The sequence below is a fragment of the Urocampus carinirostris genome, chromosome 19 (assembly GCF_059441175.1).
Source record: "Urocampus carinirostris isolate Australia breed hairy pipefish chromosome 19, RoL_Ucar_1.0, whole genome shotgun sequence".
In the NCBI taxonomy this organism is placed as follows: domain Eukaryota; kingdom Metazoa; phylum Chordata; class Actinopteri; order Syngnathiformes; family Syngnathidae; genus Urocampus; species Urocampus carinirostris.
Genome location: NC_142367.1, coordinates 23123111 through 23138243, shown reverse-complemented (window position 1 = coordinate 23138243; position 15133 = coordinate 23123111). Strand labels below are relative to the sequence as shown.

Sequence of the window (15133 nt, the reverse complement as noted above, 5' to 3'; positions counted from 1 at the left end):
CATTCAGGATTCGATAATCTCAACACTGACATCGTGCGGCTTGAATATGAATTGCAGCTACATATCAACATCAACAACACAGTAATTCTAACTGGTATCTTAATGTCATATTTTACTTTCTTGGTTTTATGAAATACCATCTTAAAGGTACTGTGTGTAATATGTGACGACTAGACGTCTCTGTAGGATGTTGGTGTTTGACTGAAAACGAGTGCTAAATGCACACGGAAGAATACTAACTACGGAAGAATACTAACTACGGTGGCTCAAGGCGAACAAAACACGTTATATTGTTCTCACTTTTTAAATACGTTTTCACAAAAAATGAGAGGAAACAAGGAAGAAAATGGGGGAAGGAAGATAAAATAGACTAATCAAAGAGAAAAAAGACAAACGCATAGAAGAAAACGGGAAAAGAAAGAAAAATATGAAAGGCGCAAAATGATTTAAAAAGGGGAAAAGAAGTCATGTAACAAAAACAAAAATGATCTCAAAATAGAACATTATTTTTACTACATTTTATTTTACTTTTTCTGTATTTGTGGAAAAAATAAATAGTTAAATGACGTGCAAAAAAAGGGGAAAAAAAGACAGGTTTTGAGGGTAGCCTTGGCAGCAAGATGGCGGCCAATCAAGTCAGCTATCTGAGTGAATAACAAGATGGTTAGATCGACTCATTTAATTTGGTTGCTATGACGTTTCTACGGTAACATTTTAATGTTTATTTTGGGTTATTTAAGAGTATTGGGTTTTACAGATACAGCCGTACCTCTACTTACGAATGTGTACCTCCAAAACTTTCAAGGTACCTGAATGGGAAAATATTGCCTCAAGGTACAAAGGCGTTTCAGGATACAAAGTCAAAAACACAGTACGTGCCGACTTTTGCCGGTTTGAGAGTTCTACCTGGCAATGCGTATGCGTGAATCCCAGCATGCTCTTCGTATCCCCTTCCCGCTCTGTGCACACCTGGCAACTCGGTGCATATTCGTGTCCCTGGTTAAAATTTAAATATAAAGGAATCTTCGTAATATTTCCTTTATTCTTTGTTTTGTTTTTTACATGACTTGCCTCTAATTTGAACATGTTTTATGTTCTGACGCGCCAATATGTACCACGGACAGACTGAGGAGATCTTTTCTTCCTCATGCCATGAGGCTCTTTAACTCCACCCGGGGGAGTAAAGGCCCACATTAAACCACACCCCCTACATTGCATATTACCTAACAGTCTCGGGAAATAGTCAATAACTGCGGTCACTGTCTTGTACCACGGACAGACTGAAAAGATATTTTCTTCCTCATGCCATGAGGCTCTTTAACTCCACCCGGCGGAGTAAAGGCCCACATTAAACCACACCCCCTACATTGCATATTACCTAACAGTCCCGGGAAATAGCCAATAACTGCTGTCACTGTCTTGTACCACGGACAGACTGAAAAGAGATTTTCTTCCTCATGCCATGAGGCTCTTTAACTCCACCCGGCGGAGTAAAGGCCCACATTAAACCACACCCCCTACATTGCATATTACCTAACAGTCCCGGGAAATAGTCAATAACTGCTGTCACTGTCTTGTACCACGGACAGACTGAAAAGATCTTTTCTTCCTCATGCCATGAGGCTCTTTAACTCCACCCGGCGGAGTAAAGGCCCACATTAAACCACACCCCCTACATTGCATATTACCTAACAGTCTCGGGAAATAGTCAATAACTGCTGTCACTGTCTTGTACCACGGACAGACTGAGAATAAAGTATCTATCTATCTATCTTTTATGATTTATCAAAAAAAAAACATAGTTTGACGGGGTTTGGAACGGATTAGCACATTTCCATTCAAAAAGCGTCTCTACTTACAAATGTTTCAGGTTACAAAGCTACTCCATAACGGATTACGTTTGTAAGTAGAGGTACCACTGAACATTTTTCCAACAAATTGTATATTTTCTTTAAAACTCCCAACAAGGTTTTGTTCCTCTTTCTCGTGAAAATAAATATTCCGAATCCGAGGATGATTTCATCAAGTTTAATATTTGAAAACACAATAAAGCTCTGAATAATATTCATGCAGCGAAGCGGACGCTTCCCCGTTTTCTTTTACGGTTATCGAGAAACTTTCTTTCGTAGGATCGGCGACAGCGGCGAGACGTCCCCAGACGGTGTTAGAAATCGGGCCGGTCCTTCTTCAACTTGGAGTAGTCCGTGTTTATTGCGAAAAGCTGCAAAAAAAAAAGGAAAGAGCGAGATGAACTTTGAGGCGAGATAAGAGAGAAGCAAAAGGATTCATCGGGTGTCATAAAATGGCTGCCGCTTTCTATGAAAAGGAGGGGACGATACGTGGAAATGAGGATACTCGTGGGAGGGAAATTCGAGGTTTTGGTGATGGGGTTCCAAAATGGGGCCAGGGGCCTCGTTTTGGAGACCTAGGCGATTTTTGTCACCCGTGAATAAATATCCATTTCGATTTGCTTTTGAAACCTTCACAATGAATGATAGAGCGTATATTAGGACCCTGTCTTAAGCACAATTTGATATTTAGTTTTCTCGTTTTGATTTTGTAGTATTATTGCAGTCAGATTTTTGGAGTATTTCTGTAGTATTTTTTGTAGTTTTATTGTAGTTTTTGGGGTATTTCAATGGCTGTTTTTTGTAGTATTTTTGTTGTATTTTTTGTAGTATTTTTCTAGTTTTACTCTAGGGTTTTTGGTGTTTCAATAGCATTTTTTGTAGTATTTCTGTAGTATTTTTGTTGTATTTTTTGTAATTTTATTGTAGTTGTTTCAATATTTCAATAGCAGTTATTTTTAGTATTTCTGTATTATTTTTGTTGTATTCTTTTTGTAGTTTTACTGTAGTTTTTTGGGGTATTTCAACAACTATTTTTTGTATTTTTTTGTAGTACTTTTCTAGTTTTACTGTAGGGTTTTTTGTACTTCAATAGCTTTTTTTGTAGTATTTCTCTAGTAGTTTTGTTGTATTTTTTGTAGTTTTACTGTAGTTTTTTGGGGTATTTCAATAGCTGTTTTTTGTAGTATTTCTGTATTATTTTTGTTGTATTTTTTGTAGTTTTACTGTAGTTTTTGGGGTATTTCAATAGCTGTTTTTTGTAGTATTTTTGTTGTATTTTTCTCTAACTTTTTGTAGTATTTTTATAGTTTTACTGTAGTTTTTTTTTGGTATTTTAACAGCTATTTTTTGTAATTTTTTGTAGTATTTTTCTAGTTTTACTGTAGGGTTTTTTGGTATTTCAATAGCATTTTTTGTAGTATTTCTGTAGTATTTCTGTAGTATTTTTGGTAGTTTTACTGTAGTTGTTTTGGTATTTCAATAGCAGTTTTTTTAGTATTTCTGTATTATTTTTGTTGTATTTTTTGTAGTTTTATTGTAGTTTTTTGGGGTATTTCAATGGCTGTTTTTTGTAGTATTTTTGTTGTATTTTTTGTAGTATTGTTCTAGTTTTACTCTAGGGTTTTGGGTGTTTCAATAGCATTTTTTTGTTGTATTTCTGTAGTATTTTTGTTGTGTTTTTTATAGTTTTATTGTAGTTGTTTTGGTCAATAGCAGTTTTTTTGTAGTATTTCTGTATTATTTTTGTTGTATTTTCTTTTAGTTTTTGGGGTATTTCAATAGCTATTTTTTGTATTTTTTTGTATTATTTTTGTAGTTTTACTGTAGGGTTTTTGGTATTTCAATAGCATTTTTTGTAGTATTTCTGTAGTATTTTTGGTAGTTTTGGCATTTCAATAGCATTTTTTTGTAGTATTTTTGTTGTATTTTTTGTAGTTTTTGGGGGTATTTCAATAGCTGTTTTTGTAGTATTTTTCTAGTTTTACTGTAGGTTTTTTGGTATTTCAATAGCATTTTTGTGTTGTATTTCTGTTGTATTTTTACTGTAGTTGTTTTGGTATTTAAATAGCAGTTTTTTGTAGTATTTTTTGTATTTTTTTGTAGTATTTTTCTAGTTTTATAGTAGGGTTTTTTGGTATTTCAATAGAATCTTTTTGGTAGTATTTCTGTAGTATTTTTGTTGTATTTTTTGTAGTTTTACTGTAGTTGTTTTGGTATTTCAATGGCAGTTTTTTGTAGTATGTCTTTAGTATTTCCACCGATTTTTGTTGTATTTTTGTAGCTTTTTGGGTATTTCAATAACAGTTTTTCTGTAGTATTTCTGTCATATTTTAGTTGTATTTTTTGTAGTATCTTTGTAATTTTAATGTAGTTGCTTTGGTATTTCAAAAGCAGTTTTTGTAGTATTTTTGGTAGTTTTACTGTAGGTTTTTTGGTATTTCAAAAGCAGTTTTTGTAGTATTTCTGTAGTATTTCTGTTGTATTTTTTTTAGTTTAATGTAGTTGTTTTGGTATTTCAATAGCAGTAAATATGAATCAAATGACTCAATTTTGTGCAGGCTTGGAGAGTAACGGAATACATGGAACGGCAAAAATGATGTTTGGATTGATTTTCATTTTGTTTCTGTGGCATTTGATGTCCGTTTTGCCGGAGATCAAAGAGATCAAAGCCAGGAGAGAAGGCTTACCGCATGTTGCGAGTCATCATTTGATTCCTATTGAGTTTCTTTTGTCTTTTATTAGCATATTTGGTATTGGAGTCATCCAAAAGTCATTGAAAGTAATCCAGCTAAAGTAACCCTACCCTGGCGGTAACATATATATTGCAGAGGTAGCTTTTATGGAGTTCCAATCACTTTGAATTGTTTTTTTGGGGTGGAAAAGGAGAAAATCATGTAACACAGGGGTGTCAAACTCATTTTAACTCGGGGGCCACACGATAGAACAAAAATTCTGTTGGGGGCCGGACTAGTAGATTAAAGAGAAGGGAAAAGAAAAGAAAGAAAGAGAGAGAACGAGAAAGAGAAAAAGATAGAGAAAGAGAGGAAGAAAGAAGAGAAAGAAAGAAGAGAAAGAAAGAAAGAAGAGAATGAAAGAAGCGAAAGAAAGAAAAGAAAGAAAGAAGAGAAAGAAAAAGGAGAAAGAAAGAAGATAAAGAAGATAAAGAAAAGAAAAAAGAGAAAGAAAAGAAAGAAGAGAAAGAAAGAAGCAAAAGAAGAGAAAGAAAAGAAAAAAAAGAGAAAGAAAGAAGAGAAAGAAAGAAGAGAAAGAAAGAAGAGAAAGAAGAGAAAGAGAGAAAGAAAGAAAAGAAAGAAAAGAAAGAAAAGAAAGAAAAGAAAGAAGAGAAAGAAAAAAGAGAAAGAAAGAAGAGAAAGGAAGAGAGAGAGAAATAAATACAAGTACAGTGCCTTTGTGAGAGGCACCTGGTTTTGTCAACATCATGTTGACATATTTCAACCTGCAGCTTGTTATTCTCTCGCGCTTCTCTGAGTCTTGTCTGGCGGGCCGGATTCAATCCCTTAGCGGGCCTGATCTGGCCCGCGGGCCGCCTCTTTGACACCTGTGATGTAACAGAATGCTCAAGAGTCCTTCTTACCTTGTACTGGTGAGTGGGATCTAGTTTGTTCCACGGCTCGGGGTTGTTTGTTCGATCCCAACTAGCGAACAGAGACGGTTCGATTTGGAATATTTCCTTCTAGGAAGAAGAGGATGATTTCGGATCACGCCCACTTACCAGACCTGCGGGCTTTTCAGCGCCAGTCGGCCGAGGTAGAGGATGCTCATGGTGGCGCCACCGCCGATGAAGATGAACAAGGGGATGAGCTGGGTGAGGGAGACAAGCCGTTAGACCACCTATGTCAAACTCCCGGCCCGCGGGCCACGTCCGGCCCGCCGTGTCATCGTATCCGGCCCGCAAGACCATTTTACATTATTGTTATTAATAACCCGTCAATATGAACAACACAGTCTCATCGGTACCTATTCTTTCATATATGACGTATATTATACTATATACCAGGGGTGTCAAACATGCGGCCCGCGGGCCAGATCAGGCCCGCTAAGGGATCGAACCCGGCCCACGAGACGACGCTCAGAGAAGCGCAAGAGAAAAACCAGCTGCAGGCCTATATATGTCCACTTGATGTTGCCAAAGCCAGGTGCCTCTCACAAAGACGGTGTACTTGTATTTCTTTCTTTTTCTCCCTCTCTCTCTATCTCTCTCTCTCTCTCTTTTCCTCCCTTTTTCTCACTCTTTGTGTCTCTTTCACTTTCTGTGTCTTTTTCTCTTTCTTTGTTTCTCTTTGTCTCTTTCTCTGTGTCTTTTTACCTTCTTTTGCTCTCTCTTCCATTTTTCATTTTCTCTTTTTTGCTCTCTCCTGCGTTCCCCTTCTCTCCTTCTCCCATTCTCTCTTCTCTCCTTCCCTCTATCTCTCTTTTTATTTCTCTTTGGATATTATTCTCTCTCACTATTTGTCTTTATATATTTTTTGTTTCTCACATTCTCTCTCGCTCTCTCTTCTCTCTTTCCCTTTCTCTCTTTCATTGTCCCACCCTCTCTCTTTTTCTCTACTTTGCTTTGTCTTATTTCTTTCTTTTTCTTTCTTTCCAATATACTAGTCCGGCCCACGAGAGAATGTTTGTTCTATCGTGTGGCCCCCGAGGTAAAATGAGTTTGACACCCCTGCTATATACTATACAGTGCAACCTCGGTTTTCGAACAAATCGGGGTCCGACCAAAAATTTCGGGAAATTCTTGCTTTGCTGTTCGGTCAAAAATTCGGAGTTTGAACGCCGGTAATGCGTGAGTGCGTACGCTAGGGTGCCGTGCTGAGCGGCGAACGGGTGTTTTAGCTCCTTTTTATGCCTCCGAAGAAAGTCGGCGCAAGCGGCAAAGTTGCTACAGGTGAAAAAAGAAAAGTAGTGCGTGCAACTATTGCATTTAAGGAAGAAATAATAGCAAAATATGAAGGAGGTGTGCGAATGTCTGATCTGGCTAGGGAATACAGCATGGCTAAATCTACGATCAATACGATACTAAAGAATAAGGAGTCTGTGAAATCTAGTGATGTGGCTAAGGGAGTGAGTGCTATAAGCAAGCAACAGCCGTCCACCTGCGCCTTCTGCTGACCACCACAAAGGTAAGAAATCCTAGCCATAATTCTTTTCTTTATCCTTTTTTTTTTTATTTTTACATGTTCATGTTAACCTAATTTAACAACTGGAAGTGGCATCGAACCGCGAGATGACGAACTGCTGCGCTAAAATTCTGACGAAGACATCGTTAATCTTATCTATCCTGGCTGACGTTCAAAGAAACTGTGAGGGTCAGATGTATCGACATTTTGTTCTGTATACACGTGTACAAGAATGACAATAAAGTAAATCTGAATCTGAATCTTTCGTACAGAAGATTACGATAACGCGAACGTACGATTAGCCCGAGTTAGCTTTATGTGGGTGTTGGAATGGAGCCCAGCTTTCAGGGTGTTGGAACGGAGCCTCCTATCCAATGAACCGCTCACCACTTGTTGTGGAGACCCGGGTGCTAAATGACTTGTAAACGAACTGATTTTTTTATTATTACACGTTCATGTTAGCGTAATCTTTCGTACAAAAGATTACGATAACGCGGACGTACGATTAGCCTGGGTTAGCTTTATGTTTACGTTAAACATTCAAGGTAAACATTCAGGGTGTTGGAACGGATTAAAACGATTTACATTATTTTTAATGGAAAAAATGATTTCGGTGATCGAACAAATCGGTTTTCGAACAGGGTTCTGGAATGGATTATGGTCGAGAACCGTGGTTCCACTGTACTATATACCAGGGGTCGGGAACCTTTGGCTTGCGAGCCAGATATGGCTCTTTCTACGGGTACCTATGGCTCAGAGACAAATTCAATTTGCATGCAAATTTTCTCCATCTTGTTCAAAACTCGCGCCATAAATCCTGTTCAAATTCACGCAAAGCCAAACCAAAGCTGAACTACAAAGCAGTACTTTTCAGAATATACAGGGCACGTTTTCACTACGATTTACAGTCAAGGTGTTACACCAAAAAACCTCGATTTGGCTGTACAACGCTAAAGAATCCTTTATATAAAAGTTCACTATATAATCTGTGTTCAGTGGTCAGATACTTTTTGATGAATCCACGGAACAAACTGTAAATACGCCAAAACACCGGAAAGAACTTTAAAGTTATTTGATTGGGTGAGGGGGAGGGATGGGTGGAGCTATGTAAAAAGTGCAAGCACTCCCTCCCATCTCTCGCCCTACTCCGTCTGCGCCAAAGGTAAGCGCGTCAGTGTTGTGACGTTTTTACAAAATAATTTGTGGAGCATTTTCATATTTCTACTTTTGACAGGAAATATATTAAGGAGAGCAAAACGTTTTTTTTTTATTACATATACATTGACATTGGAGCAAAGGAATTTGAATGTTATTTTAATGTTAAGTTGTTTAGGTTCTATGTTGTATCATTTTACAAGATATTTTTCATTTAGAGCAAAATAATAAATACTGTATAAGTGATTTAAGGTTTAAATGGAATATTCTTGTCTGTTTTTATTCATATTTATATTATTAAAAGGAGGGTGTGAAAAGAAGCCCGACACCGGGTTTGAATTCGGCCCGCGGGGTAAAGCTGAGAAGCACGGGAAAGGGAAAAAAAAAAAAGTGCAGTTTTAAATACGGCCGCTTGATGTCGCCAAAGCTAGGTGACACACTACCAAAACAAACGTAGTTGTTTATTTGCTTTCTCTCATATCTTTCGTTTTTTACTGTTTCTCTCCCTCTCCTTTTTGTTTCTCGCAGTCTCTTTTGTTCATTTATTTTTCTACCTTTTCTCTTCTCTTTTTATTGTCTTCCGATTTCAAACTTACTCTATTTCCTTCTCTTTTGGTCTTTTTCTCTCTATTTCTTTAAGTTTTTCAGTTACTATCTTTATTTTCTCTCTTTTTCTTTCTCGTTCTCTTGCCTTTTTTCCTTTCCTTTTCTACCCCTTTCTCTATTTTTAATCCCTCTCTTTTTTCTCTTTTGATTTTTCTCTCTTTTTAATCTCTCTTTTACTCTTTGCTTTTTATTATCTCTCGATTTCAAATTTAATCTTTCGATTTCTTTCTCTTTTGGTATTTTTCTCTCTATTTTTTTTAAGTCTTTCTGTTTTTATCTTTTTATTTTTCTCTCTTTTTCTTTATTTCTCTCTCTCAGTGTTTTTTCCTTCCCCCGTTTCTACCTCTTTATCTTTTATTCCCTCCGTCTTCTCTTCTCTTCCTCTCCATCTCTTATCTTTCTTATTTGACCTCTCTTTTTCCTTCCCTTTTCTGTTATATCAATCTCTTTCTCTCTTTTTTTTTCTTTTGATTTACTTTTCTTTACATCTTTCCGTTTTCCTCATTTTATTTCTTTCTTTTTCTCTCTCCTGTCCGTCTCTCACTGTCTCTTTTTTCCTTCTTTCTTTCTACCTCTTTCTCTTTTTTAATCCCTCTTTTCTCTTCTATTTTTCCCGCTTTCAATTTACTTTCTTTACCTCTTTCTCTCTTCACTTTTTTATGATCTCTCTCTCTGTATCTCAAACTTTTTCATTTTTATTTTGATCTTTCTCTCACTTTTATTTATTTCTTCGTTTTTTTCTTCATGTATCCATTTCACTCTTTTTCTTTATTTTTGTTTCTTTTCATCTTTCCTTTTCTCTTCTCCCTTCCTACCTTTCCCCACCCTCCTCTCCTTCTCCTTATATTTCCTGTTCCTTCTTTATTTCTCTTAAAACTAGTCCAGCCCCCCCCCCATGTTAAAATAAATTCACCCCTGGTGTAAAACTACTGAACAGGAGTGCTAAAAAGCACAAGGAAGAATACAAACTATGTGAACCCAAACTGACCATACTGCACCATTCCTTTTTTTTAGCCTTTCGTGAGGATTTTGTTTTTATGGGTACCCGTAGCAGCAAGATGGCAGACAATTATGTCAGCTCACTAGAGGTGAGCCTCATGTTATGCAAAAATCAAATTTATATGATAGTTCATGTATTCCTGCTTATTATTTATAGTATTAATATAATGTACTTTTTTTTTTATTGAAGTCCTTTTACAAGGAGAGGCTAAATAACACACACTGCCCCTTTAATGCTTGATCTAATCCAGTAGACGGCATAAGGAATTCTGAATTTCATGACTACAGCCGAGTTAATAGAGTTGATCATTTTGTTTCTGTCGCATTTTATGTTTGTTTTGCCGGAGATCAAAGAGATCAAAGCCAGGAGAGAAAGCTTACCACGTGTTGTGAGTCATAATTGTATTCATATTTAGTTTCTTTTGTCTATTATTAGCATATTTGGTATTGGAGTAATCCAAAATTAATTGAAAGTAATCCAGTTAAAGTAACCCTACCCAACCCAGATTTTATGTTCGTTTTGCCAGAGATCAAAGCCAGGAGAGAAAGCTTACCACGTGTTGTGAGTCATCATTTGATTCAGATTCAGTTTCTTTTATGAGCATATTTGGTTTTGGAGTAATCCAAAAGTTATTGAAAGTAATCCAGTTAAAGTAACCCTACCCAACCCTGATTTTATGTTAGTTTTGCCGGAGATCAAAGAGATCAAAGCCAGGAGAGAAAGCTTACCAAGTGTTGTGAGTCATCATTTTATTCAGATTTAGTTTATTTTGTCTTTTATGAGCATATTTGGTTTTGGAGTAATCCAAAAGTAATTGAAAGTAATCCAGTTAAAGTAACCCTACCCAACCCTGTCTTTGGAGTACACGAAGCTTTTAAGTACAGTACAGATTGGCTGCTTTACAAATCGCCCTGCCGCCTTAAAGGGACAGTGTGTAATATTTAGTGCTAACCTAATATGTACAAAAAACTTCAGTAAAAACAAGAAAAACACATTGATTTGAATAACAGGCAGAAAATACGTCAATTCATACCATCCTCTATGTCTCTTTCTCTCTCTGTGTCTTTTACCTTCTTTTGCTTTCTCTTCATTATTTCCTTTTCCCTCTTTCTCTCCACTTTTCTCTCTTTCTCTTTGGATTTCTTCCTTTCTCTCTCTATTTCTTCCCCCTCTCACTATTTCTCTATAGTTTGTTTCTCACGTTCTCTCCCTCCCCTTTTCTCTCTCTATTTCACCCTCTCTGTTCCGCTTTGTCTCTTTCTCTCTTTTACTTTCTCTTCCTTTTTTTCCTTTTCCCTCACACTCTCTCGATGTGTCTTTTACCTTCTTTTGCTTTCTCTTCATTATTTCCTTTTCTCTCTTTCTCTCCTTCTCTTTGGATTTATTTATTTCTCTTTCTCTTCCCCCTCACTATTTCTCTATTTCTTCTGTTTCTCACGTTCTCTCTCTCCCTCCCTTTTTCTCTCACTTTCTATTTCACCCTCTCTGCCTCGCTTTTTCCTCTGTTCCGCTTTGTCTCTTTCTCTCTTTTACCTTCTTTTGCTTTCTCTTCCTTTTCCCTCACACTCTCTCGATGTCTCTTTCTCTGTCTTTTACCTTCTTTTGCCTTCTCTCCATTATTTCCTTTTCTCTTTCTCACCTTCTCTCTTTGGATTTATTTTTCTCTCTCTTTCTTCCCCCTCTCACTATTTCTTCTGGTTCTCACGTTCTCTCCCTCCCTCCCTTTTTCTCTCACTCTATCTCTCTCTATTTCACCCTCTGCCTCCCTTTTGCTTTCTCTTCTTTCTTTTCCTTTTCCCTCACGCTCTCTCACTTACCTCTTCTCACTTTCTCCCTTTCTCTTTTTTTTTGTTTCTCTTTAGATTTCTTTCTTTATCTCTTTCTTTCCCCCTCCCTCACTTTTTTTTAATCTATTTTGTTTCTCACATTATCTCTCTATCTTTCTTTGTCCCACCCCATCTTTCTCTCTCTTTCGCTTTAATCTACTAGGCCGGCCCCCGAGAGAATGTTTGTTCTATCGTGTGGCCCCCCGAGTTAAAATGAGTTTGACACCCCTGCATTAGACAATACAGCGCCATCTAGAGGTCCAATACGACACAATGCGCCTTAAATGCGTGCATTGAGAATAAGCATTTGAAGATTTTGTCTGCAGGAATGTACGTTAAAGGGTTAAGATACATTAACAGGGAACGCTTTTTTTTAATAACAATTTATTTATTCCACCTGCCGCATTTCCAGAGTAAATGTCAGGAATTTCATCAATGAATGCTTATAATCCGAAAATATGAATAATGGATATTAAAAAAAGGAGAAAAAACAATGAGAAGGGCTCTCAAAGAGCGCTAAAGCGCTCGTCCTTTAGCCGCGTCCATGAGACGCCTTTCAATGTCAGCGGGTCATTTCCGATATCAAATCGAATAAAAGCGCTTCGTGCGTTAACTCACGGCAGGGTGGTTCTTGAGCTGTTTGGCGACAGTTCCAAGCATCGACATGGTTGCGGTGACCGGCTCGGCGGATCGACAAATCCCGGCGATCAGGTCCGGTTCGTGACGGCAGGTTTCACTGCGGGGAAGGTGGGTTTACAGATTCCGACAGGCCGAAAGGATCCCTGAAGTATACGCCGCGCCTCTTTGAAGGTCAGCCAATGGGCACGCGCGCGGTGGGCAAACAACTGGCGTCTTTAGAGCAAAAATGATTTTCGCTTATAAAATAATTTAAAAGAGGAGCAATGAGTTCAGGATTGACTCTCTGTTATTGAAAATAAAAATGAAATAAAAACAAAAAATTGATAACTGTGACGTCATATTTTTCTCATGCCCATATATGGGTGAGACGGCCGCGTCACGTTCAAAACCTACGTTTAACAATATATTTAACTTGTCTTTTTTTTTTTTTAAAACGTCTCGAATAATGGCAAGAGATAAAAAAAAATATAAAATACATCTAATTCATGAGCCTTTTTTGGGGGGGGAGTCAAGTTCCCCCCCAAATTATAGCATTTTCAAAACTATTAAATGATAAAGCACGGGACAGCATCAAATATAACTGAAAACACGATCTTAATTATGAAAAATTGAAAACAAAACATGTGTACAACGCAGCGTCAGAAATACTCCCTCGTCATGAGATGGTTCAGTCCGTTTTATCCTTAGCACCGCATCATACTATTTCTGTAGTCATTATTTTGTACTATTATTGTAGTTTTATTTTCACCGTAGAAACTTAGTAGTATATCTGTAGTTTTACTTGAATAGTATTTCTATCATAGAATTTCTGTAGTTGCTTTGTGATATAAATGGTATTTTTGTAGTAATATTAAAAAAAAATCTGAGAGGTTTATAGTATTTACTTATGCATTTTTTAAAGTAGCATTTAAATCATGGGTGTCAAACTCATTTTAACTCGAGGGCCACACAATAGAACATTCTCTTAAAGAAAGAAAAAAGGGAAAGAAATAAGAAAAAGAGGGAGAGAAAAAAGGACAAAGCGAGGAAAAGAGAGAAGGAGGGAGAAAGAGTGGGAGGGAGAGAGAACGTGTGAAACAAAAGAGATAAAAACAAAAATGGTGAGCGAGAAGGAAAGAAATCCCACGAAAAATAGAGGAGTGAAAAGAGAAGAGAAAGAAGGGGAGAAAGAATGAAGGGGAAAGCAAGAGAGAGAAAAGAAATAAGGAGAGAGAAAGAGTGGGAGAGAGCGCGAGAGAGACAACGTGAGAAACAAGAGAGAAATAAAAATAGTGAGAGGGGGAAAGAGAGAGAGAAGGAAAGAAATCCAACAAAAAATAGAAAGCGAGAAGGAGTGAAAAGAGAAAAAGAGAAGGGGAAAAAAGAATGGAGAAAGCAAGAAAGAGAAAAGGTTGAAAGAAGAGCGAAAGATAAAGAGAGAGAAACATAGGAGACAGCATAAAAGACAGAGAAGGTGAGACAGAAACATGGAGAAAAAGTGAGAGAAATAGAGAGAGAACACGATAGACAGAAAGTGAGAAAAAAAAGAGTAAAAAGAGACTGAAAAATAATATTAAAGAAAGTGAGGAGAGAGAAAGATCAAAAGAACAAGAAATAAGAAAAAGATAGAGTAACAAAAAGAGAGAACAAGAGTGAGCATTAGAAAGAGAGCGAGGAAGAGTGAGAAAAAAGAAGGGGGCAAAAGAGAGAAATATAAAAAAATTAGAAAAGTGGGAAAGAGGGTGAGAAAGAAAGAGAAAGTTAGAAAGAGAAAAACCAAGAGCAAGACAGAGAAAGAAAACAAGACAAAAAAAAATGAGAGAGAGAGAAGATAACGAGGGAAAGAGTGTGAGAAGGAAAGAGAAAGCAAGAAAGAGAAAAAGAGCGAGAAAGAAAAAAATAGAAAAAAGAGAGGGAGAGAAATACTACTACAGATGCTTTGCTATTTAAACTACAGCTCATTCTTCTCTTGCGCTTCACTCAGTGTTGTGTAGCGGGCCGGATTAAAATCCTCGGCGGGCCTGATTCGGCCTACGGGCCGCCTGTTTGACACATGTGGGTTAAAGGATCCAACTACCAAATGATTAAGAGGAACATTTAGAAAAAAATGGAATAAAAGGAACAAAAAAGGACAAAAATGGGAAACAAGATAAAATAAAATGATAAAAAGGATAAAGAAGGGAAAGAAAAAAAATAAACACTAGAATCAGTTTGCCTTCAAAAGAAGACGAATCTTGACAAGAGCCATCTCTGAATTGGTGGGAGAGTCGACTCCCATCCATTTCAAAGAGCCATCCTATAAAGCCTTTCTGTTTACGTACTACACATCACTGTTGGTGATCAATTGTGGCCATTTTAAGGCAGTCTAGCCAGCTAAAGTGTTATTCAGCATTCCAATAATATTTGTCATTACAGTGCCTGGTGAAAAGTATTGGCACCCCAAGAACATTGGACACATTTCAGGGTATAAACTCGAAATTATTTTCACACAATCAGCAACATGTGAGACACTAAACAACAAAAACTGATGGGTAGCGGTTGCTAAAATATCCCCCCTGTTCTCTCAGCTCATCCAAGTGATTCCAGAATTTCCCTGATGACTTCTGAATGATCCAATGACGACCTAAATGACTGACATCGACAGAATCCCCCTGTGTGTCATTCAGTCTCAGTTTAAATGGACCTGATCTGTGATGGAATCAGGGGCAGTGTTCCCTCTAAGCGCACAAGAAAATCTAGCCAGGTCACAAAAATCAGGGCTCAAAATTATTAATTAAGAAGCGACTTAAGTCAAAGTTACAGTGCATGAAGGTCAAAATACAAGGGTTCCCCTGACGTTGTGTCCTAAATGCGGTATTTTGAAGTCGAGTCGAAGGAGAACGAAGTTGAGTAAAGTTAGTAGAGTTTGTCGAGAACCGGCTTCTTCGGCTCGGCTCACTAAAA

At 37.2% G+C, this 15133-nt stretch overlaps 1 protein-coding gene across 1 annotated transcript; it reads right to left on the bottom strand.

The window, feature by feature from the left end:
* Nucleotides 1–2013: 2013 nt before the first annotated feature.
* coxfa4b (cytochrome c oxidase associated subunit FA4 b) lies at nucleotides 2014–12359 on the bottom strand. Its single transcript, XM_088323427.1, has 4 exons — nucleotides 12191–12359; nucleotides 5584–5672; nucleotides 5446–5506; nucleotides 2014–2221 (listed from the first exon to the last, which is right to left on the bottom strand). Exons 1-4 carry the CDS (start codon nucleotides 12236–12238, stop codon nucleotides 2165–2167), a joined length of 255 nt encoding a protein of 84 aa, XP_088179553.1. The 5' UTR covers nucleotides 12239–12359; the 3' UTR covers nucleotides 2014–2164.
* Nucleotides 12360–15133: the final 2774 nt, after the last annotated feature.